Below are 25937 nucleotides of genomic sequence, written 5' to 3' on the forward strand. Positions count from 1 at the left end.
GCTTTCGCTTTCCTTCCTCCGGAGCCGGAGAGGCTCTGCAGCAGCAGAAGGGGCCAGCCCCATCCCTCCCTCCCTCCCTGCGGAGTCCGGGGAGGAGAGACGGGGCTTCCACTTCCCTGCTTTGCTTCCATCTGGCCGCCTTGGAAGAGTTTCCGACCCGAGAGGCAGCAGGCAGAGAAAGCCAGGCTGCCCTGCTGAGCCCTCCCTGACTCCCGAGGAAACCTGCCCAGAAGGGAGGGATCCAGGTGAGGTTGGATCGGGGCCCAGATCCGGAGGGAGGGAGGCAGGCAGAGGGGCCTTCCGGGGGAAGGCAGCCCGCAGGGAAGCGGAGCAGCCCTTCCACCTCCTCGCCCCCGACTCACAGGGGACTCGCCTGCCTGCCTTTCTTTCTTTCTTTCTTTCTTTCTTTCTTTCTTTCTTTCTTTCTTTCCTGCTCTCTCTCTCTATTTTCCTCCCTTTCTCCCCCTCTCTCTTTCCTTTCTTCCTTCTCTTCCTTACTTCCTTTCCCTCTATCTCCTTCCTTCCTTCTCTTTCCCTGTCTCGTTTATTTTCCTTCTTTCCCCCCTCTCTCTGTCTTATTTTCCTTCCTTCCTTCCTCCCTTCTCCTCTCTCTTTCCTTCCTTCTTCTCTATCTCTTTCTTTCCTTCTTTTCTACTTTCTGTCTCTTATTTTCCTTCCCTCCTTCTCTCTCTCTCTTTCCTTCCTCTCTTCCTCTCTCTCGCTTTTCCTTCCTTCCTTCCAGTTCTCTTATCTTCCTTTCCTTCTTCTCCCTTCCATCCATCCTTCCTTCCTTCTCTCTCTTATTTTTTCCTTCCTTCTTCCTCTCTTTCCTTCATTCCTACTCTCTCTCTTATTTTCCTCCCTCCCTCCTTCCCTCCCTCCTTCCCTATAAACTACAATTCCCAGGATTCCCAGGGCAATTAAAGCGGTCTCAAACTGGACGATTTCCGCCGTGTGTTTGGAGCTCACTGAAAGAGAGAAGTTGGTAGCATGTAGAGATGGGCGCCTGCTTCCTGAGGTCTTTCTGCCACTCTCTCTTCTCTTGGCATTGCAGGCCCTTGAGATGCTGACCTGCTCCTTTTGGCCTCAGGGAGCATCCTTCTTCTTCTTCCTGCTGCCTTGGTCTCCCAAGAAGGACCTTGCTTGGAGCTGAGCTTGCCACACTTTGTGCATTTGTGTCCCTATTCGCACACACAGCCTGCTTGCAAAGGCCTTTTCCTTGGAGGCACTTCCGCTTCATGCATTTGAGGAAGAAGACTCAAATCTAGGAAAGCTTAAGCTAATCACTTCTCTCTTTCTCTCAGGCTGCATCCACATTGGAGAAATAATCCAGTTTGGCACCGCTTTAACTTTTTCTGGCTCAAGACTGTGGAATTCTGGGCTCTGCTCCGCTCTGGGCCCCACAACATACTCCAACTCCCAGAATTCCATAGCCTTGAGCCAGGGCAATTAAACTGGTGCCAAACCGGGTTATTTCTCCAGTGTGGATGCAGCCTTAGCCTCAAAGGTGCTACAAGATCCTTTTGCATGATAATCCGGACTAACACGGCCACATCTGCACTGCAGAAATAATGCGGTTTGACACTGCTTTTTACTGCCATGGCTCAATTGGAATTCTGGGATTAGGAGTTTTGTCAGATATTTAGCATTCTCTGGGCCACGACACACTCCAAATCCCAGGATTCCATAATATGGAGGGGTGGAAGTTGAAAGCTGTGTCCAACTGCATCATTTCTGCGATGTCTTTGAATAGTGGCTTTGCAGTTAGAGCTAACCATTGGCTTTAGACTTGAGTCCTTAGAGTTAGTTTCCTTCCTGGGCTCAGTAAGCAAAGATCTACTGCTTGCAACAGAGTCTAAGATCAGGTTTCAGTTGTTCTTTACCCTACAAGCCGAGTGGTTTGAGAGTTGGACTGCGACTCTAGAGATCATGAAACCCAGTGGGTGACTTTGGGCAAGTCACAGTCTCTCAGCCACAAAGGAAGGCAATGGCAAACCTCCTCTGCACAAATCTTGCCAAGAAAACCCCAGGATAGGTTTGCTTTGGTGTTACCACAACCTTTGTGGTTCAGAAACGACCTGAAGCCACACATCAACAACCCCGAAAAGAGCTCCTAGCAATGGCCACATTGTGTAAATATATGCACACAGAGATACACTAAAAGAGCGGCAAGCAATGGCTTCATTGTGTAAATATATGCACATGGAGATACACTATGGCACTAATCAACCCCTGTGCAGAATAACAACCTTGTGCAACATGTGTCAATGACTGGATACCCTTCTGCAAAGGGCAGTGCACAACCACAATGCACAGTGTGCTATCACAGCATGAAGTGTGGTACAGCAGAACTGCTGTATGTGCAATGCCACTTCTGCTGCTGTCAGCAGAACAGAAGCAGAGTCTCCCTTATCCAAAATGCATCGGACCAGAAATGTTTGGGATTTCAGATTCTGGGGGATTTTGGAATACCTATCTTTGCATATATGTGCATAATGAGATTGCTTGGAGATGGGACCCAAGTCAAAACACAACATTCATGTAGGATTCATAGGACTTTTTCACATGGAGGAATGTGCCACTGTCCCGAAAGAAGAAGAAAGGGGAGGGGGGCAATCTGAAAATGCAAAAAATTATGTTGTAGCTTATCACATGCACAGACGAACACTGTCCATCCAAAAGAGAAAGCAGTGCGAATTTGAATGAACTCATCCAAGTAGACCACAAGTTGAATGTGAGTCAACAGTGCAATGCGGCAGCTAAAAAGGCCAATGCAATTTTAGGCTGCATCAATAAAAGTATAGTGTCTAGATCAAGAGAAGTAATAGTGCCACTGTATTCTGCTCTAGTCAGGCCCCACCTGGAATATTGTGTCCAGTTCTGGGCACCACAATTCAGAAAGGACATTGAGAAACTGGAGCGTGTCCAAAGGAAGGCAACTAAAATGGTGAAGGGTCTGGAAACCATGAAGCCCTATGAATAACAACTTAGGGAGCTGGGTATGTTTAGCCTGGAGAAGAGAGGGCTAAGAGGTGATATGATAGCACTGTTTAAATATTTGAAGGGGTGTCATATCAAGGAGGGAGCAAGTTTGTTTTCTGCTGCTCCAGAGAACAGGATCCGGAACAATGGATGCAAGCTCCAGGAAAAGAGATTTCACCTCAACATTAGGAGGAACCTCCTGACATTAAGGACTGTTCAACAGTGGAACACACTCCTTCCTCGGAAACTGGAATCTCCTTCTTTGGAGGTCTTTAAGCAGAGGCTGGATGGCCATCTGTCGGGGATGCTTTGATTTGGATTTCCTGCATGGCAGAATGGGGTTGGACTGGATGGCCCTTGCAGTCTCTTCCAACTCTACGATTCTGTGATTCTATGATCACATAAGTACGTACCCATTGGCTTCTTGATTAGCGTGTTTGCACATGTGCAGGGAGCACAGGATCCCATGGCCGACAGTAATCCCATGGCCGAAATGGAGATGTATTTCATACTAACACAAATGCAAATTGACTGTGAATTTGCAGTGGAAAAGGATTTATAAATTTGATATTTTTCTGAATTCATCTATTCCTGGGATGTCTCACGATTGCGTTTGGATTGCCTTCCGTTTGCATTTGACGTCGTTTGAAAATCTTTTGCGAAATTATGTGAAATACCTTGGATGGCCCTGGATTAACCTTTGGTTAACCTTGCAATTTCCCCCGTGTGATAAAGTCCATAGACACATAGCCTGAAAGCGGTTTTGTACACAATTATTTTTGACAATTTTGTGCATGAAACAAAGCTTGTGCACATTGGGACCATGAGAAGCAAAGGCATCACTGTCTCAGCCACCCATGGAAAAAGTCTCAGTTTCTGGAGTATTTCAGAGACACAACCTGTATAGCCATTGCACTGTCATGAAAAATTTGCCCCACGTGTGTAGGGCAGCCTACACCTGTGTATGTTACTAAGAGGATGCTGGCCATTATTGGCTACTTACCTGCACTCAAGGAGAACCTACTTACTCTTTCCCCCCACTTTCTTTAAACAATTTCTTGTCTGCTATTTTGACTCCCCTGTCCTGGAAAGTCACCTTATTCTTTTTCTCCTTGTCTTTCTCTTTCTGTCTCTCTTTATTCCTTCATTTCCCCCTCTTCCTTCCCCCTTTCCTTTTTAAAATTATCACTCATCAAAGGTGCAGGTGGTAAATATGGGCCTCAGAAAAGGTGACTGGGGAGATCCCCACCAAGTACAAGTTGTGGCTTGTATATAATCCTGTTTCTCTTGGCTGCCTCTGGTTTCATCGTACGCAAAAAGCGAGACTGGAGCCAGGACGGTTAAAGTAGAAAAATGGGCCAAATAACCTTTGGCCCAGGCTGCCCCTGCATTGCAGAATTAATGCAGTTTGACACTGCTTTAACTGTCCTGGCTCCATCCTATGGAATCCTGGATTTGTAGTTTTCGTGGCTCCAGGGAAGGATAAATATCTCACAAAACTACAAACCCCAGAATTGCATTGCATGGAGTCAAGGCAGTTGAAGTGGTGTCAAACTGGATTAATTCTGCAGTGTAGATGGAGACTCCAATCCAGCAGGGCTCTTAACATGGAAGAGGGTCTTCTTGGTGGTTGATCCCAAAAATTCCCTTCCTTGACAGGCTAGCATTGCCTTGTCCCCTAGATAGGCTTGTTTGTTTTTTCGGGCTTTGGAAAATTATCATCATCATTATTATTATTATTATTATTATTATTATTATTATTATTTTGAATCTTGCTTTTCACCCAACATTGGGACTCAAGGCAGCTTAAAATTTAAAAGAACAACCCAGATGAAAACCTTTCAAAACTTGATTGCTCATGGAGTAAAGGCCTTTAATAATATGATGGAGTATCAATACCATTTGAACTTTCCTCCCTTTGAAACAGGGATGCTTGTAAACTTTTTCTGTATAATCCTGTTGATGGTTTGATTCAATTTAAATTTTCTATGATGTGTGTCTGTTTTGACTTTTGTAAACTGCCAAGAAAGGGTGGAAATCATCATCATCATCATCATCATCATCTAGTACCCCTTATCAAAAATGCCTGGGACCAGAAGTGTTTTGTATTTTGGATTTCTTTGGGATTTTGGAATACCTGTATTTGCACAGACATAATACACAATATGCAACACAAGTAGCATTGTATGTACTGTATTTCCAAGGCTGGAGAGATATCTTAGGGGGCGTTCCCACTTGGCAGATAAAACGGATTATATTGGCGCGATTCTGATTCGGATTATGTTCCGGGAATAATTCAAATTTTTTCCATCGTTTCCATTACCAAAAGGGATACAGGACACTGGAGAGAGACGTGAATTCAAACGTAGTTCTCGGTGCACATCCCTACCTCCCGACATTTCACAGATCTGTGCGTCTCCCTCCAGTCTTGCGTCTTATTCATTCACTACTTGTGTTGTGTGCGAGATGCAAGGCTGGAGAGAGACTGAGGATCTGAGAAATGAACCACTTCTTCAAAGGCTAAAGTGGGTGGCTGGTGGCAAAAAGTTTTGGTTTATGGAGGTTTTCGGATTTCTGGTTTGTGGATGTGCAACTTTTGATGGCTTGAATGTTGGACTATGACTCTGGAGACTAGGGTTTGGATGCTGGCTCGACCATGTAAAACTGTTAGGTGACATTGGGCGAGGCACACTGTCAGCCTCAGGATAGCAATGGCAAACCCCCTCTGAAGAAACTAGCCAAGAAAACCCCATAATAGGTGCACTTTAGGGTCACCATAAGTCAGAAACAACTTGAAGGCACTCAGCAACAACAATAAACACAAAAAGAAAAAATATTTTCCAAGTTTTGGTTGATTTCAGAAAAATAAAACTTTATTTATGGGTTATTATTGGGCAAGTCACATTCTCTCGGCCTCAGAGGATGGCAATGGCAAAACCCCTCTGAAGAAACTTGCCAAGAAAACCCCATGATAGGTGCGGTGCACCTTAGGGTTGCCGTAAGCTTTCCCTTGGTGTGTGCATGTGTGCATACACACAATCCATTTCAATATGCAACTCCCACAGAGCTCAGCTGCCAGTGCAAACAAGGAAATATGACTTCTCTTGGTGTTTTCTATCCAAAGTTCACACTTATAAAACCTGTATTTCTTACCTGGGTGAGTTAGGTATTGCAGGTGTGTTGTGGTTTTTGTTTTAACGAACATCTCTCCCCAAGAATACAGTACATACCATGCAATTCGTACACAGTATACTTTTTGACAGAGAAACATTTATACAAGATGTGCGTATTTTTAGTTATGTTTTTCATTCCAGCATTTTCTGAAGATGCCAACCACAAATGCTTACGAAACGTCAGGAATAAACTCCCCTAGAATATGGCCACCAAAACCCACCAAAACCCTGTGGATGCCGGCCGTGAAAGCCTTCGACTTCACTTACGTTTTCCATACTGTTTCATACAGTTTCAGACTGTTTTAGCAAGCTGATTTTAATAGTTTTTACATTTTTTATTGCACCGTTTTTTCCCTTTTGAGAGAAAAGTGGCACATAAATGAATAAATAAATAAAATAACAAGTCCTGTGCAAATGTGGAAAAAAATTAATAATGTGAAAGAATGTAAATTGAAGCAAAACAAAGGCTAACAGAATGTGCGAGGTAATTGAAAAACAACAGGAACAGACAGTCAAGAAAGCGGATAGGAAGAAAATCCATTCATTGGAGATGTGGGGCTGGAGAAGAGGGCTGAGGATCCCATGGATGGCCAAAAGGACAAACAAATGGGTCCTAGAGCGATCAAGCCGGAAACCTCCCTGGAAGTAGCCAAGATGACCAAACTGAGGCTGTCATAATTCGAACACATCATGAGAAGGAAGGACTCATTGGTAAAGACAATAATGCTGGGAAAGGTGGAGGGAAGGAGGAAGAGAGAAAGGCCGCAGGCCAGACAGATGGACTCCATTCAGCAGATCACTATGGGTTTTATGGGTTTGCAGGACCTAAGCAGAGCATTGGAGGACAGAGAGTCTTGGCGATGTCTCATCTGTAGGGTCGCCATGGGTTGAGATCGAGATCGACTCAAAGGCAGTTAACAACAGCAACAAGCTGTGTGTTGCTTTATGTCATTATGTGAAAAGTTCATGACTTGCTTTGGAGGGGATTTTCTGGTATTTGTTAAAAAGTTACCCTGGGGGAACTCTTTTGTAACTGAGGAACAGCTTTTGCAACACTCTTGATTTTGGTTCCTGGTCTCCAGCCTTCCTGTTTGTGTGGAGCAGGGCATGGGGCTTTGAGTCCAAGCCACTGGGACCTACCATCCGTCTTAGTGGACTTGGGGTGGGTTGTGGGTTGGAAGAGAAAATATAGAATGGCCTGAGAGGCTCTGTCCTTGTGTGTTTATTTTAAATATATATTTTAGTAATTAATTTTTTAACATACACTTTCCTTACTTTGCATATTTTACAAAATTATCAGCATGACTAAAACACACATCCAATTCCAATATAATATCAAACAAGCTCTTAACTTCTGAGAGCACCCTACACTAATTCTTTCTTCTTTCCTATATTTTAACTGTGTTACTTAGAGGCTGTACATACAGCCCTGAAGGAGCAGCCTCCAGCTGCCCCTTTCCTAGCCGGATTGGGGCTGTGGCAACCTCACATCATGGCCCTGATCCGGCCTTTCCAGGATGCGAAAAGAAGCCGCTAAGATGGGCTCCTTTTTGTACCCTGGAAAGGGCGCAATAGCTGCAGCAATGCAGTGTTCCTTTGGTGCTGCACTGTATGGATACAGTACAGGAGGAGTGCAGTGACACTGCATGCGGTGTGAAGCGGCACACAGTAGCACAGCACCCTGGGGGCAGAGTCGGGGTGTGCATCATGCGGACTCTGCCCCCATGCCAGCCCAAAGTGCCGGTCTGTATGGGGCCTTAGGGGCTCTACAGACACGCGGATCAACACCGTCCCTTTCAGCCCCAGAAGCAGGTCGTGGCAATCAGACGCTGCAGCCTGCGTATGAAGCATACCATAGAAGGGGCACCATAACCGCTGCGGCATGGCATTATGATGCCCCTTGTGTGCAACACTGTAAACGGGTGTGCCAAGATGGTGCCCCGTAGGAGGAGGAAGGGCTTGGAGCATGTGAACACTCACCTCTTCTTCATCCCTTGTACGCAGTCAGGTGCCTCTTAGTTAACCTTTGCATCCTTTTCTCTCCTTTTATATCTCTCATTTACCCTTCTGTTTTCCTCACATTTACCATATTAATTTTGACTCTTTATTTCTTTTCCTTTCTTCTTTTACTTATCTAGTGAAGATTATCTTAGCTTCCAAGATCAGATGAGATCTGGTGCCTTTAGGTAATTTAGATGGAAAAGATGGCAGGCTGCAACCAAGGATGGATGATGTGCGTGGGACACATGTGGCCCAGGGTAATTTTTGTGGTCCCTAGGATTTCTCCCATCTTATATTATTTATTTATTTAGACATCTCAAAAAGTGGACAGAAAAAAATAGGGTTAAAATGTGTCTTACCTGGCAGGCAAAAAAAAGTGATTTTCTGCTCCTAGAAAGCTTTTGGAGAAGCAGCTTTTCAATAAAACAGTAGGAACCCCTTCCTCTCCAGCCCAGAAATGGACTTCCAGGTTTCTTTGTTCGTATGCAATTTTAGAACATGTTTAGCAGTATGTGTGCCCCTCATGACTCTTTAAAATTTCCCATTCTCATTGGAGAGAATAATGAGAATGGCCATTGCTTCCCAAGTTTTGTCATTCTGAGTGTTTTGGACTTCAACTCCCAGAAGCCTCAGCAAGCTTGGCCAACAGTCGGGAATTCTGGGGTCTGAAGTCCAAAACATTTGGAGGACCAAAGTTTGGGAACCACTGATTGCTAGACAGATCAGTTGGGTTTAAGGAAATCAAAATCTAAAGCCTAGACAGATTGAATGTAAGAATGTTTCTTCTGTTCCTTATGTATAAAGCTGGGAAAGGTGTTTTTCTTTTTGTTTGTGGGTTTTTGTTTTTGGGGGGATTTTTTTGGGCTGCAACTCCGAGGATCTCACAACTGGGGGATTCTGGGAACTGCAGTCCAGAAATAACTTTTCTAAGTTCAGATGCCATGCGCAGATGCTCCAGAAATGGGCCCAGCCAGTTGTTAAGAAATGCAGTGGTATTGTCCAAAAGGAGATGTGAAACAATATTTTTTTGTCTTTTCTGTTTCAAGCAGACTTTGAATTCTTTGGTTCTGGATGCAGCTGGAACAGCAGCGTTTATGGAGGAAGCAACCAGAAAAGGTGGGATTGCATGCGGAATGAGATGTGTGTGTCTGTAGTAAGGAGTGCATGTAGAGGAATTGGAAAAGGGGCTTGGTAACCATGTTTTCCATTCTTTCTTGCTGGGTGGGGGGCACGATTCACGAGATGCAGAAACCCCACAGAGACAAATGGGCATAAAAGAGATACCACCTAAACATTAGGAAGAGCTTCCTGACGGTCAGAGCCATTCGACAGTGGAAGATGCTGCCTTGGAAGGTGGAGGAACCTCCTTCTTTGGAGGCTTTTAAGCAGAGCTTGGATGACCATCTGTCAGAGGGAGTGCTTTGTTGGTGTATTCCTGCATGGCTGAATGGGGTTGGACTGGATGGCCTTTGGGGTCTCTTGCAACTCTAGGTTTCTATGGAGTTTATCACACGGGGGAAATCTTGTGCAGAAACAGGGGTTTAAATCAGAAAACACCTGCAAAAGCGGGTTGATTTTCACATGACATCATTCTTAAAGTGGTGTTAAGGCAAACGGAAAGTAGACGGAAAGTACAAAAAAGCCAATCCTTTTTTACTTTCAGGAAATCCCAAGAGTAAAAAGTAGTGGCTTTTGTCCATTTTCTGTTTGGGTTAACACCACTTTAACAATGATGTGTATGAAAAATAAACCCGCTTTTGCACGTTTTTTCCAGCTTTTAAATCCTGTTTTTGTACTGGATTTCCCCTGTGTGATAAACTCCTATGATACTATGATGCTATTAGGGGGCATAATGCCATTAAGTATAACACTTGTCATGATGATGGCAGTGTTGTTAAGCTTGATAACGTCCAAATATTAACGAACATCGCATAGAGGATGACATTCAAGTGAAAAATGCGGGAACTGATGTAACAGGTACAAACATGTTGCTGCTAAACAGCAGTATTGCTGATATCCAACATCCAGCATAGAACAATACACTTCAGAGGTTACTGTGGATCGTATCAACACTATACAAGATAAACTAACCAATATACAATTTAATCATTCTCCACAATGATTCACAAGCTAAACCTTCAAGGTAATAAAATACTTAATCTAAAAGGCGAGTTGTCCAAATTCATATACATGAAAGCACCTTGCAATTCAACATGGATCAAAACTGTAAATGCATAAACACTCAATGAAAAATTTCGTTTTTGAGGGGGGTGTAATAATTTTTAGTAATATATAAGAGCAAACAAAACAAAGCAAACAACATAAATGTACAGTGACAATACTATCTCAATCTACCCATTCCCTTCCCCTACATAAAGTACATTAAAAGAATTGACTTCTCATCCCCAAATCAAAGACAATATAACAACAGACAAACTTCCCTTTATAGCTGCACTGTACTTATATCTTCTGGCTTAGAATCTTGGAGAAAAGAAAGAAAAACTAGTCTTCTCATTTGCTAAAACAGATCTATACTTAGTTTATTAAGATTTGTTGTTGTTGTTGTTGTTGTTGTTGTTGTTGTTTGCCTTCAAGTTGTTTCTGATTTATGGCATCCCTAAGGTGACCCATTCCATCTGATGATTAATGGCATATGTCAAACTTCTGCTTTTAATTTTAATATTTGTTTTACTTCCCATCACAAAAAACGTTAGCAAGGATAACTTGAATTTTGATACTACTAATTTTACTATGCCCCCCCCCCAATTCTTTTATTTGTTCACTTTAATACAGTAAATGAAAAATTACATAGAAAATGAATCAAATGAAGGTAAGTGCAATGGCAGCCAGTCCAGATCTATTTCAACCAACAAGTCTTCTTACTTTTTAATTAATTGATTTTTTATTTACCTAATTTCTATGCCACCTCTCTCCCAGAAAGGGACCCAAGTGGCTCACAAGAGAGAAACATTTTTTAAAACTTTACTATATGCTTCTTGACGGAACAAAGAGAGTACAGAAGATCCTGGGTGCTATCATTTCTGTTTTGCCACATTAGGCATCTCCACTTGAATTTGCAAAATTCCCTTTGTGTTCTTTGATGCCTATAGCTTGCTGTCATGTATTTCTTACAGATGGGATGGCATACTCCAGTCCAGTGATGGTGAACCTTTTACAGACCGAGTGCCCAAACTGCAACCCAGACCCCACTTATTTATTGCAAAGTGCCATATCCCTCTGGCTTTCTAGTAGGAAACTCTGACAAACTCTGTGCTAGGGCTACAGCATGTTGCCCACAGAGAGGGCTCAGAGTGCCACATCTGGCACACGTGCCATAGGTTCGCCATCATTGTCTATCAGTAACACACTTGTACCTATTACTTCAGTTCTAGCATTGTCTTTTCAGGGGTTTTGTGGTTCTGTTGTCTCAGATTCAAGTGAAAAATACCAAGTTGAACAAAAAGAGGAATATGGACGCAATCACTCTTGTACAAACAGTGCTCTCACCTTGAGATTCCTCCCTCTGCCTTCAGGACTGGAGAAGAGGGACCAGACCCGGCCACTTTAATCCCAATCTTATGCCATTTAGAGTTTAGGAGGTCAAAAAGGAAGAGGGCTGCATCTACTTTGCAGAATTAATGCCGTTTGGCACTGCTTTAACTGCTATGGCTTGATGCTATGGAATCCTGGGATTTGTAGTTTCTCTGCCTGAGAGTGCTGGTGCCATAATAGTAATAGAAGTAGCAATTATAACAATAACAACAGCAACAATAATAATTTTATTTATTTCTTGTCTCTCCTCAATGCTCGGCAGGGTGCAACATGTTAAAACACAAGCCACAAAAAAGAAAACATAAAACCAACAGGCAAAATACAATAGTATGAAACCATTAAACTACACTCATATAAGTACAGTCGGCCCTCTTTACCCATGGATTTTTTGTTTACGGATTCAAGCATTCATGCCTTGAAAATATTCCAAAACAGTATAAATTCCAAATAGCAAACCCTTATTTTCTATTTTATATAAGGGACAGTTTTACTATGCCATTGTATTTAACGGGACTTGAGCATCCACAGATTTTGTTATCCATGGGGGATCCTCGAACCAAACCCCAGTGAATAACAAGGGCCCACTGGTGTTGAACTCCATTAATTCTGCCGTGCAGATACAGCTGGCATTGTTGGGCTGCGTCTGAACAATGGCCACCTGTCTTCTTTCTCCTTCCCAGCTGAACAACAGGCCCTGAAGTTGTCAGAAGCCATCCGAGGAGGAGACGAGCAGGCAGCCCAAGAGTGTGCCGCCTGGCTGGCTGAGCGATGCCTCCCAGTCACGGTGCAGGTGAAACCCGAAACCCGTGCCAAGCATGACATCAGGTGATTGCGCAGCAGCTGGCAAATTGCCAAGAGCTGAGTTGGCACAGCCCAATGTGGGGCTGATTTTGTGGGGATCTCAGTTCAGCTTGTGATTTGTTTAGAGGAGAGCCGGGTCATAGCAGTGGATCTGGCTGGGGCATTCTGGGGGTGGTAGTGCCCCCAAAAGTAATTTACCCAAGCTTTGGGTATGAACAGGGGCAATTTCCAGCAGACAGACATTCTGTGTGATGTCTTTTTAAAACGGGTGGACAACTGTGGCGGGCCAGCTAGGATCACCCCCCCTCCCCCCCAAAATGCAGAAACATCTTTTGTAATGTTGACCGGAGTGGATATCATGTCACTCCCTGCTACTATTTCGGAGGAGGATATGGAAAAGAATGCACAGGTTGATTCTCCCTTATTCGGAATTCCAAAATCCGAAATGCTCCAAAAATCCAAAACTTTTCTCATGGGTGGCTGAGATAGAAGACACCTCCGCTTTCTGATGGTTCAGTGTGCACAAATTTTGTTTCATGCACCAATTTATTCAAGATACTGTGTATAAAATGACCTTCAGTCTCTGTGTATAAGGTGTATACGAAACATAAATGAACTCTGTGTTTAGACCTGGCCCCTATCTCCAAGATCTCTCATTAGAAAGGGCCGGGGTGTTGCATTGTTTTAAAGCATTTGAAACATTTTTATCTTTCTAACTGTATTTTATTCTTCTAGCATGCAATTTGTTTTAATATTGTAATAATTTAATTCTATTTTAATGTTGGTATGTTTTTAAATGTACTGTTTTTTTAATATTGTAAGCCACTGGAGTCTCAGTTTTGGGGAAAGGGCAAGATATAAATAAATATCATTAACGATTATGATGATGGTGGTGATGATGTATATGTAAATATTTTTAAAAACCACATCCAAAACACTACTAGTCTTAGGCGTTTTGGATAAGGGACAATGAACACCTTCTTTTGGAGATAAGGGTTTTGTGCACTTGTGCATGTTGGAAAGGTTTTGGGTGTGATTTTAGGGCAGTTTGCATCTGAAAGTTCTGCCGATAATATATATTTTCAAAACTGGGGTTGAGGGGTTTGGGAGAACAAGTGGGAACTTTAGGGGCCAGATGCAGCCTGCAACCTGCTCCTTCCTTATCCTTTTTAAAAATGCCTTAATTCCTGTCTTCTCACAGGCTGTGGGTAGGTGTGGAAGATGCCCACATGCGCACCGTCCCTATATACCTGAAGGTTCAGCCCTGCATGACCTTGGCATCCCTCAAAGACATGGTAGGGACTTTTTCTGTGGGTTTTTGTGGAATGAAACGTGCTGTGCAATGTGAGCTGGATGGCTTTGCTATGTTCCTAGGCTGGGAAGGCACAACCACTTGGGCGAGGAATGTTTTCCACATGCAATGGCATGCAAGTTTCATCTGGGATGTGCTTTGCTGTTGCTCTCAATAGCCATTTGGGCCAAGAAGGTGGAGTTCTACCAGGCATTGTGCAATTGGGAAGACACTGGTTGTGCAAGGAGGCTTTGGATACTTCTTTGAGCAACTGTAGAGAAACGACTTAAAACTTGTGTAATCCCTAGTTATGCAAACCTTTTCCACCGAGAGGATTCTGTTCCTTGATTACAACAAAGAAGTGAGCCATGCCTGCAAATGCTTCCCAGCCTGTTGCAAGAATGTCAGCGTATTACACACCAAGAGTGCTGAGTAATTTTCAAGTGAATGGGGGCTAAACTGCATATGACTTTAAATAGGTACCAGGAAGTTCAAGAGTCCTTTCTTTTTTTTGTACCCAGATGCATGCCTTTGATCTGGACTGGGACCACTGGGCATAGGAAGGGATGTTAAAACAGAGCTCTCTGACAGACCAGTTTGAATACCTCACCAAACTACAAATACTACAGGATTCTGTAGAATAGAGCAATGGCAGTTAAAACAGTATCAAACTGCTTAAATTCTGCAGTGTGGTACACCTTCTATAAAAATAGGTTTGGCCCCTTGAGGAAGTTCACTGCTCCACTAACATGAAAGCCATTCACTGCCTCTGTTCCTTGGTTTCTGAGACCACCCCATGTTCCACCTCTTGGGATTTACTGAGACTCACCCTTTTTCACGGTTCAGATGTTCCTCCACTACGGTTTCCCCCCCAGCATACAGAAGTGGGTGGTTGGACAGAGGCTGCCTCGAGACCACGAGACTCTTCACTATCATGGCATCCAGCGAGACGGGGATGCTGTTTACCTCTACCTCCTTTCAGCCAAGGCAGCCAAGCTGAGCAAAGATACCTTGGAAAGGGACCATCAACGTAGGCAGCTGGAAGGTGAGTCTATGGGACAATTTGGTTGGGGACAGCTGGGCAAGAGAGGCGGTGGAGGGATGGCATGGTGGAAAATGTCAAGAAACCTGCCCTTGAAACTGTGGGTGACACCATAAAATCTTCTCCAGTGCTGCCCAGTGTAGCACTGAGAGGTGGTTGGTATAGAATTGGTGGGGTAGAAAACGTCATCAAGAAGCTCTCAATTAAAACTGCAGGGTGGAACCATAAAATCTTCTCCAATGCTACTCTGTGTGGCACTAGCTGAAATGTGACAGTGGAGGGTCAGATAGCTGGTTCATCCTTGCAGACGTGATCCTCCATGTTCACATTTCTTCCCCTCCAAATACTTCTAACATTTGTGCATCATGAAGACACTTTGAGCTTTGAAAGCTTGCATCTTTTTGTGGGCTTTTTGGATTTTACTAAAAATATTAACTTTGAGGCCCACATGTAGCCTACAGGGCACACTTTGGCCATCCTTGTTCTACACCCAAACTTGGCAGGATGGGCCCTGTTATCCATCCTTTTATATTTATATTTATTTTTGCCTTTCCATTAGAGTTGGGCATTAAGGATGGCATCCTGGTGCCCCGAGGGGTGGCAGAAGCAGCAGCCCTGACTCCAGAGGAGCCCTTGGGCCTTCCAGATCCCAGCGCAGAGAGGAGTGACACCGCTTCACTTCTTCCGGTGATGCCCCTAAAGGTAAGGGAAAGCGAGGTGATGGGGCATGAGAAGAACATGCCACTCCCAAGGGCTGTTCTCTTCTCCGAGGGGTGTGCGTCCCATCACACTCCTTCCTCTCCTGTGCGGACGGTATCCTAGGTTGGTTGGGAGTGCCCTACCTGCACCTACATCAATAAGCCCACATGGCCTGGATGCGAGATGTGCTGCACGGAACGGCCCAAGGGGTACGTTATGCCAGAAGACTACCAGCCGGATGAAGAGGAGATGGAGCGGATGCAGAAGGAGGAGGAAGCCACGTGGCAGTATGAACAGGTGAGAGTCACTTTAGCCTACTGCATGTTGCTGGACTGCAAGTCCCATCAGCCTTAGCCAACACAGCCAGTGGTGAGGAATGCTGGGAACTGTGGTTTGGCGAGATCTAGAGGGCTGCAGTTTGCTCTAGTGAGCGTTTTCATCTAAATCAAGGTGTGCTTATCCACATTGCTCTAGTTACCCCCCCCCCCTTTTTTTTTTTAAAGAAGTGGGAATGACTTCTGGGAGTCATGTCTAGCTTTGCCAGGAAGGAGAGCATTGAACAGTTGGTGAGAGTGGGGAGGACTGATGATGGAAAATGTCTGGGGTTGTCCACTCTGTTATCATACGTTGTTTTGGTGAAGAGATAATTGCAACTAGTATTGTTCATAAATTTATTTATTTATTTATTATATTTATTTGTATCCCACTTTTTTCCTGGGACTGAGACTCAGAGCAGCTTCATAGCATTAAAAATTATAAACATAAAAAATTAAAAATTAAATAAATAAATAAATAAATAAATAAAAGTAAATTGAAAAGGAATTAAATTATTACAATATTAAAACAGATAGTTATTAAAATAATAAAATATATTTTAAAAAGATAAAACTATAAACAAAAGGGGGGGAAAACTGAAACAAATTTTAAAAATGGTCTACCATCCCAGCCTCTCCTTATAGCAATTCCTTAAATGCCTGTGTGAACAGGTAGGTCTTCACCTGCCAGCGGAAGGCCATCAAGGAGGGAGCCATTCTGATCCATTCCCTGGGCTGGGAGTTCCAGAGTCTAGGGGCAGCCACCAAGAAGGCCCTCTCTCACGTCCCCACCAACTGTATTTGTGATGGTGTTGGGACGGAGACAAGGGCTTCTCCAGAGGATCTCAGAGTCCAGGACGGTTCATACCAGGAGAAACGGTCTGCCAAATAGTGTGGACCTAAGCCATGTAGGGCTTTGTAGGTAATAACCAGGACCTTGAATTGTGCCCGGAAACAAACTGGCAGCCAATGAAGCTGTTTCAACAGGGGCATTGTATGGTCTGTGTAATCTGCCCCTGTTAACAGTCTGGCAGCAGCTCTTTGAACCAGTTGAATTTTCCAAACACTTATCAAAGGCAGTCCCATGTAGAGCCCATTATAGTAGTCCAAATGGGATGTAACCAAGGCATGTACTGTGGCCATATCTGGCTTCTCAAGGAATGGGCGCAGCTGGCGCACAAGTTTTAAATGTGTGAAAGCACCCCTGGTCACAGCAGAGACCTGGGCCTCCAGGTTCAAAGTTCTAGGAGTACCCCGAAACTGTGAACCTGCGTCTTCAGTATGAGTGTGACCCCATCTAAAACAAGCTGGGTCCCTATTCCCTGATCTGACCAGGAGCACCTCTGCCTTGTCTGGATTAAGTTTCAATTTTTGTTTGCCCTCATCCAGTCCATTACTGAAGACAGACACTGGTTTAGGACCAGGGCAGCCACTTTAGATTGAGGTGGGAAGGAGTAGTAGAGTTGAGTGCCATCTGCATATTGATGACACCACACCTCAAAACTCTGGACAACCTCTCCCAATGGTTTCATGTATATGTTATACAGCATAGGGGACAACACAGAACCCTGAGGCCAAAAGTCAGGGGGTTGAACAGGAGTCCCCCAGCACCACCTTCTAGGTTCGCCCCTCTAGGAAGGAACGGAACCACTGTAGAACAGTACCTCCAAGCCCCATCCCAAAGAGGCGGCCCAGAAGGATACCATGATCGATGGTATCGAAAGCTGCTGAGAGGTCCAGGAGAACCAACAGAGACACACTCCCCCTGTCTAAGTGGTGCAAATCTAGATGCGGAGAAGTGAGTCTAAGCTGGGTAAACAAGGGAAGAAGAGGGATGCACTGATAAACAGTTGGGGGCTGTTTCCAGGTGTCAAATCATGACGGAGTGTTGGAAGTTATACAGATGTCTTCCCTGAGTGGTGATGGATGTGACTTCTGACAACTGAAGTCTGCAGTGCTGAACAGTGTCATAGCACTGCATATCAACCTGTTCTAGGCTGAGCCGTATGCCATCCCTTGACTTAACAGAACAACCGCTGAATACTGGGGGAGCTGTGTTTTGTTGCTTTTGCTCTTTCATTCATTCATTCATTCATTCATTCATTCATTCATTCATTCTTTCCTCAGGCCAGAGAGCAGCAAAAGCAGAAGAACTACCAGGAACTCCTGCAACTGGATGGGCAGAGCTTGGTGCCAGCTGATGAGGCCGTGGAGTGCCCGATCTGCTTCATGGCCGTAGAGCCTGGCGAGGGGGTGACCTTGCGGGAATGCCTGCATTCCTTCTGCAAGTAAGCTCTGGAGCAGGGCCTTGTCCATAGGTGCCCCATGGCCCACTGGAGAGATTTGTTTCAGTAGCAGTAGAACATTTATGGCATTAGTTCTTGGAACTTGGCAAGTTAAAATCAAATGATGGCATTTATCTAAAAATGATGAATCCAATTAAGAAAATTAGATAGTAATATGTATATTACTTACATGTGAAAACAACCATGGTGTAGTGTTTGATAGTTGGACTGCAACTCTGGAGGCCAGAATTAAACTCAGCCATGAAACCCACTGAGTGACTTTGGGCAAGTCACACACTCTCAGCCTCAAAGTAAGGCAATGGCAAACCTCATCTGAACAAATCTTGCCAAGAAAAACCCAGGATAGGTTCACCTTAGGGTTGCCATAAATCAGAAACAACTTGAAGGCACACAACAACTTACATGTATGTATATATGTGTAACATGTGCATATAACTTATAAAGTGGAAAGTAATGGTAATGTGGAATGAGTACTTATAACACTTATTTAAAACTATTTCTCTTTTGTTGATTTGTTCCTATTATACTCAATGTAGATCAGGAGATGGAGGGGGAGTAGTTTTCAAGTGGAAGAGCTACATTTCCTGGGGAATGATAGAAAATGGATTCCAACACATCTAACTTTCCAGAGTCTGTATGCAGTAGTGGCATCTGGTGGCTCCAGGTTCAACGAAGGGGAGCATAATAAACCTGAAGAAACACTCTGGGTTGTAGTCCAAACTGTATCAGTGCCAACCCTGGTTTGAGGGATGGGGCCTTCACCTTGGAGACCTCCAAATTCAGGAGAAAACCTAAATTCACCATCTGTGGTGATGGGAGCTGTAGATGCTGCTAGGTAGAGGAAGGCTGCTATAGATTCTGCCCTATTTTTCCTGGGAGTAACCACCAAGAAGGCCCTGTCCTCCATTACCATTGACACACTTCCTGCATTTCCATCACTGTTTCTCCTTTACCCTGCAGGGATTGTCTGAGAGGAACTATCTTGAATAGCCAGGAGCCAGAAGTCCATTGCCCTTACATTGATGAAAATTACTCCTGCCCATCAGAGTTGCTGGAGCGTGAGATCAAAGCGGTAAGCATCCAGGCAGGCATGGGATGCGGGAGGGATGGCTCATTTTTCAGAGTCCTAGAGTTGAAAGAGACCCCACAGGTCATCCAGTCCAACCCTATACTGCCATGCAGAAAGACACAATCCAAGCATTCCCTGTGACAGATGGCCATCCAGCTTCTCTTTAAAAACCTCCAAAGAAGGAGACTCCACCACTCTCCAAGGCTGTGTATTCCACCATGAAACAGCTCTTACCATCCAAAAATTCTTTCTAATGTTGAGGTGGACTCTCTTTTCCCATAGTTAGCATCCATTGCTCCATGTCCTAGCAGCGGAAAACAAGCTTGCTCCAGCCTCAATATGACAGCCCTTCAACTATTTAAACATGGCTATCTTATCATCTCTTAACCTTTTCTTCTCCAGGCTAAACATATCCAGCTCTCTAAGCTGCTCCTCATAGGACCAGACCTTTCACTATTTTGTATGTAAAGAGATCTTGTAGCATCTTTGAGACTAACTGAAAGAAAGAAATTGGCAGCATGAACTTTTGTAGAAGCCCTTGCAGTCAATTCCTAAAATCCTGCCAGAATAGGCTTTTCACTTGCTGCAGAAAGAGGAGGAGGAGGTCACCATCCTAACCTGCCCAACGCAGCAATCCCAAAACTTTGGAGAAGCCGCAGAGATTACGCTGTCCTGTGTTCTTACAAGATGTGCCTATGAAGGTGGTGAGCCACAGAGAAGGGCCTTCCCCATGGATCATAATGCCCAGATAGGTTTATATAGAAAGATACAGTATTTCAGATAGCCAAGAACCAAGCTGTTAAGGGCTTTATGGATCATCATCAGCACCGAGAATGAATAACTGATTCAATGTCATTAAGCAAACTTTGCTTAGCAGGGATTTGAGGTCAGCCCCACTTTTCAGTCCCCTATCTCTAAGTCATTACACCACCCTTTCTTTCTCAAAATTGCCCCACTTACCAAACATTTGTAAGAGCCTGGAAGCTTACTCATGGTTGCCATCTTGTTAGTTAGTCGCAGCTGCTGTTGACTTATTCAATCAATAGTTGAATTATAAGGTAAATTCTGTTGATTCATTGAGTCTAGTCAAGAATAACAAGAAGATTTAGACCTATAAATGTCTGGTGGGCATCACAAAATCCCAGGGTAGTGGGTTTCACAGGTAAAAGAGTTTCCACAGGTTACTTCTATAGGCAGATTCCTTGACTTAGAAGCATTACTACACTGTCAAGGCAATCCAGTCCTCCATCAGGAATTTCCTCTGAGGTGCTCCTATTTTGATCCTGTAGCTGCTGAGTGAAGCCGAGTATCAGCGCTTCTTGGACCTGGGCATCTCCATTGCTGAAAACCGCAGTCGTTCCAGCTATCACTGCAAAACCACAGATTGCCGGGGCTGGTGTTTCTATGAGGATGACGTCAATGAGTTTTCTTGCCCAGTGTGTCAGAAGGTGAACTGTCTCCTTTGCCAGGTGAGGTGCCATCCTTCCAACAAGAGAAAGGTGGCAAGGTGCATGCATGCGTGCACAAATGATTCTGGAAATAGTGGAAAGAAGGCCGGTGGGAAGGCTGGCTGGCTGAACGTTGTGTTCAGACTCGGATGTAGTTTACAGTGCTTCATAAATAAAGGTTAATAATAATAATAATAATAATAATAATAATAATAATAATAATAATGTAGTTCCCCAAGAATTTGCTTGGTACGAAACACTGACATAAGTGAGTGCTATAATATATTTATTTTATTATTTATTGAAAGCATTTTTCTTTCGTCTCCCAGCCCACTAGGGCTCCCAAGGCAATGAAGAAATAAAACCAATTAAAACAGTACAAAGAACATATTAAAATACATTAAAATGCTCTTTAAAAACTCCAAGCTAATGCAAAAGAGTAACTGACAAGGTAACTTATACAAACTAACCCTTTCTATACATTTGGATAGCTGTTAATGTTTGGCCGTGATGCTAACAAGGACTATAGAACCCATCTGCCTGGTAGCAGTCTCAATTCACTACACTTAGGGATTTTGGGAGATGTAATCCAAAAGGACAATGTTTCCAAGCTCTAACAGCAGGAAATCTTAACTATAAACAGATGTAGCTGAACTTCTGAAGCACTTCTAGAGCTTGGTCAGTGGGCAGGATAGAGATAGTAGAAAAAGTAGTTCCAGATTAAGGCACATAAATGCAAGGCAGAACTTATTAGACAGTTTCCATAACTGTAGTGTGACACTTCTGAAAACAGTAAGATAGCCGAAGTTGGAGAAGGTTGAGGAGACTTACCCTTCTTTGTCGAGGGAGTTAAATATACAGTATTGGTGCTTAAGGCATGGGGCCTTTCCTGTAGCAAAACGTAGGTAATTAACAGCCCATGTAATGTAGTGGTTTGAGTGTTGGACTGTGACTCTGGAGACCAGGGTTCGATTCCCAGCTTGGCTACGAAACCCACTGGGAGACCTTGGGCAAGTCACATGCTCTCAGCCTCAGTGGAAGGGAATGGCAAACCTCCTCTGAACAAATCTTGCCAAGAAAGGTTCACCTTAGGGTTCCTGTAAGTCAGAATCGAGTTGAAGGCACAGAAATCTGTCATCTGAAGTGGATGAATGGGTCAGCTCTGTTAAGAGACTGTATAAATGCCCTGTGTGTGAGGTCCCAAAACAAGTGTTTAATAATAACCTGGGTGAGGGAGGAGCAGAGCCAGGAACCCAATAGTGTCTTCTCTGCAGGCGATCCACGAAAACATGAATTGCAAGGAGTATCAAGACGACCTCCAGCTCCGAGCTCAAAATGATCAGGCTGCGCAGCAGACCACGCAGATGTTGCTGGTGAGAAAAGGCCTGTGTGATGGAAGAGAGGGCATGCCCATAACATTCACAATGTCAACAAACTGGGAAGGGCAGCTTATATCTTAAAGGATTCAAAAACGTAATAGATTGGAGAGCTGGGCCGAAGCTAACAAAAGGATATTCAGCAGGAATAAATGTAGGGTTCTATGATTGGGTAGGAAAAAAAATTCAGAGGCATAAATATATGATGGCCAATACCTGGCTTGGCAACATTGCATGTGAAAAAGATCAAGCCATCTTTGTAGACCATAAAGGCAGCAAGAGAGGCTAATGCAATTCTAAAGCATATTAATTCTCCAATCCTGGTCTAGGTTCTTCTCTCTTAATTCAACCTATTTGGTGGTGAGGAATGCATAGGATAAGCTTGTGGGCTACCCTGAGCTACTTAAAAGGGGCAAGAAGGTGTCAGGATGCAGTTATAAAGACTTAAAATGGGTACTAGTGCATGTGAACGAAAGCATGACAGATTTGAAGCTGTAGTCCAAAACAGATATTGGGAAGAAAACTGGACAGTGGGATGTGTTCTTGTGTGTGTTTTCTTTGCAGTTTTCTCTGTTTTGTTAGCTGGATGGACAGGACTTCTGGGGAAATGTGTATAGAATGGCAAATACAGGTTGAGTCTCCTTTATCCAAAATGCTTGGGACCAGAGTGTTTTGGGTTTCGGATTTTGGAATATCTGCATGTACATAATGAGGTATCTTGGCAATGCCAGCCAGGTCTAAACACAAAATTCATTTATATTTCATATACAATATTTTTCATACTAATAGCCTGAAGATAATTTGATACACAATATATTTTTAATAACTTTGTGCATGAAAAAAAGTTTGTGTACATTGAACCATCAGAAAGCAGAGGTGTCACCATCTCAGCCACCCATCTGGACAATTTTAGAGTATTTTGGATTTCAGAATTCCAGAAAAGGGAGACATAACCTGCCATTTCAGGAGTATTTTCTCAGTTCTGAGTAACTGAAAACAGTCTGCTATTGAGAACTGGTTGTCAGTCAATCATCTGGCTAGCCCAGTTCGCTGGCAAACAGATATTTATCCCCAAGAGTGCTTGGGTGCAGGTTATGGGAATATTCAGGCATGCAAAACCTCTGCTACAGCTCCAGATGTCATTAAATTCCTTATTTATCTGCTAAGCTTCTCTACACATGTTTGGAAGAGACCCAGTTGATACCACCTCACTGCTCTCCCTTCCCTTTCAGAAAATGGTGCAGAACGGGGAGGCCATGTACTGCCCTATGTGCAAGATCATTGTCCAGAAGAAAGATGGCTGTGACTGGATCCGGTGCACTGTCTGCCACACAGAGATCTGCTGGGTGACCAAAGGCCCACGATGGGGCCCAGCGGTATGTACTGATGGAGCACACCACAGACATGGACCTTCCCTGAACTGGAAGTTATAGGGTCCTTTTAGGACCCTTTTGTTGTTTTTTTCTTATGGCAAGCCTATCATGGCGTTTTCTTGGCAAAATTTGTTCAGAGAAGGTTTGCTATTGCCTTCTCCTGAGACTAAGAGAATGACTGGCCCAAGGCCACCCAATGGGATTTGTGGCCGAGCAGGGATTTGAACCCTGCTCTCCAGAGGCATAGTCCAATGCTCAAACCACTATGCCACACCGGCTCTCTAAATACGTTGTTCTTGGCGTGTGCCTTCAAGTCATTTCCAACATAGTTACCCTAAGGCAACCCTATCATGGGATTTTCTTGGCAAAATTTGTTTGGAGAAGGTTTGTCATTGCCTTCCCCTGAGGCTCAGAGGATGTGACTTAGAAGAGTTGGAAGAGACCACAAGAGCCATCCAGCCCAACCCTCCTTCTGCCATGCAGGAACTCTCAATCAAAACATAGCTGACAGATGGCCATCCAGCCTTGGTCAAGGCCACCCAGTGGGTTTCATGGCTGAGCTAGGAATCAAATCCTGGTCCCCAGAGTCACAGTCCATGGCTCAAACCACTACCCTACACTGGCTCTAGGGACATCATCATCATCATCATCTTTATTATCATCATCTCATTTTTAATCCAAAATTGGGGCTAAAAGCAGCTTGCAGTTTAAAAGAACAACACAATCAAAAGCATACAAAAGTGAGCATTAACATTCTATTACAATATTAAAACACATAACCCATGGAGTTCTATTAAGAATACCAACTGCCTAATCATCTGGGTTAAGTGCAGATGCTTAAGTGCATAACTCAATTAAAGCTTTATGGCTTTGGAAGCTCCGCTGCTCCTTTACACTTACATGACCAGGAATGGATGAAGTACTGACCAGTGGTGCTTGTGCCACTGCAAGGATGTCTTTGCAGCCTTCAAAGTTTCCACAATTCCTGAACTATCTGCTTTCTTCCTTCCCTTTGCAAGAGTAAACTGTCTCTCCTGGAACCTCCAGGAGCATAACAGTAGCTTTTGCAGGATCCAGAGGGCTCTGCGTTGTCTTAATAAAATCATCGAAAAGTGGGCTTCTCACTACTTCCATTTTTTATTGCTTTGGGAGTTTTGGCATATTTGGCTGTCATTGCAATCCCTGGAGGCTCCCGGGACAGAAAATTGGCTCTTGTGCTTTCTTCAGTTGCCTGTCCATATAACAGTTCTACAGCATAACTTCCTGCTCTTGACACTATCTATCTTCCTTTGTTTCAGTGTTTATTTCCATTTTGTTCTGTGTTTCTGATGTTGACCTTTTCTATAACAGGAAGGCTGCACAGCTTTCCGCAGTACCCTCCCCTGATCTTCCTCTGACTCCTACTTAAATAGCCTTGTGACGTTTCCTGTGAGATAATTTCACATGATTTAACTCTTTGCTGCTTTGTCTTCCTTGTTCCCAGGGCTCTGGTGATACTAGCGGAGGTTGCCGCTGCAAGGTGAATGGCGTTCCCTGCCACCCTCACTGCCAGAACTGCCACTGATGAAGCACGCTCAGTGTTGGCATTTGGAAAGAATGGGTTTTCTTGCTCACAGATGGGGATCCATGCCCAGGAGGGGAGCTGGTTATTTACCAAAGCTAAATTTTGGGTAACTGGACTCATCCAAAGTCATGCTGAATTAAACATTCAGAATTCGTGCTTTTGGTTCCAAGCACTCAACATCCTACAGACTGATCCTCTATATAAAAAGGCTCATTACTTCATTTTCTAAATACATGAGGTCTGGAGAGGGTGATGTCTCTCCTTGAAGCATGTTATTTTTGCAGAGCTTCAGGTGGCTGTTGCGGACAGTAGCTTCACCTAGTCTTTGCAGAAATGTTTTGGACTCCTCTTGCTCTACAAACAGCACAAGCTTCCCTTTTTCTCTGCTCCTTCTTCACAAGTAGCATTACATTCTGCATCCTTTGAGGCTATCAGCTGAGGACTGAACATACTCCGGCCACCCCATGGGTGTTTAATGAAGCTTTTGGATCCCTTTAACACGAGAGCAGCATTACCCTACAGTGCACTAGAACCAGGGTTTGGAGTTCTGGTTTCACTACAAGAAAATGCCATCTGGATTTGCCCTAATAAAGAGGCTTTTAAGAACTCAACAGCACCATTTCTCTCCAGACTGTTATTTGCAAGGTACCTTATCTTGCATCACTGAAAACTAGGCTGGTGTGGGATAGAGCTTTGGTTTGAACAGTCTTGTTTTCACCATCTTCTGTCAGCCAAAATTATTTCATTATTCATGTGGGTTTATGTGGTTGGAATCCTTTCAGCATCTAGACATTTGTAAGTTCCCTGGTTGTGCATTGTACAGAGCAGCACGTCAGTGCTGAACGTTGCACATGCAGATGCCCGTGAACATGTTTTACTGTATACAGTGGATCCTTGTTATACGCTGGGGTTTGGTTCCAAGATCCCCCGTGTATAACAAAATCCG

At 43.9% G+C, this 25937-nt stretch overlaps 1 protein-coding gene across 1 annotated transcript; it reads left to right on the top strand.

Moving 5' to 3' along the window:
- RBCK1 (RANBP2-type and C3HC4-type zinc finger containing 1) lies at nt 1-25602 on the top strand. The gene is made up of 13 exons (XM_042465814.1): nt 1-245; nt 9206-9272; nt 12389-12533; nt 13711-13804; nt 14647-14845; nt 15402-15544; nt 15665-15838; nt 17983-18143; nt 19122-19233; nt 20520-20699; nt 21953-22051; nt 23287-23430; nt 24911-25602. The coding sequence occupies exons 2-13, from the start codon at nt 9251-9253 to the stop codon at nt 24989-24991; spliced, it is 1554 nt and encodes a 517-aa protein (XP_042321748.1). The 5' UTR covers nt 1-245; nt 9206-9250; the 3' UTR covers nt 24992-25602.
- The last annotated feature ends 335 nt before the right edge of the window (nt 25603-25937 follow it).

This window comes from Sceloporus undulatus, chromosome 4 (genome assembly GCF_019175285.1).
Source record: "Sceloporus undulatus isolate JIND9_A2432 ecotype Alabama chromosome 4, SceUnd_v1.1, whole genome shotgun sequence".
Taxonomy (NCBI): domain Eukaryota; kingdom Metazoa; phylum Chordata; class Lepidosauria; order Squamata; family Phrynosomatidae; genus Sceloporus; species Sceloporus undulatus.

Coding starts and splice junctions, on each gene's coding strand:
- RBCK1 (XM_042465814.1), top strand. CDS start 9,251: ATGGAGGAAGCAACCAGAAAAG. Junction 12,534..13,710: donor CGTGCCAAGCATGACATCAG/GTGATTGCGCAG, acceptor GTCTTCTCACAG/GCTGTGGGTAGGTGTGGAAG. Junction 23,431..24,910: donor GCCCACGATGGGGCCCAGCG/GTATGTACTGAT, acceptor CCTTGTTCCCAG/GGCTCTGGTGATACTAGCGG.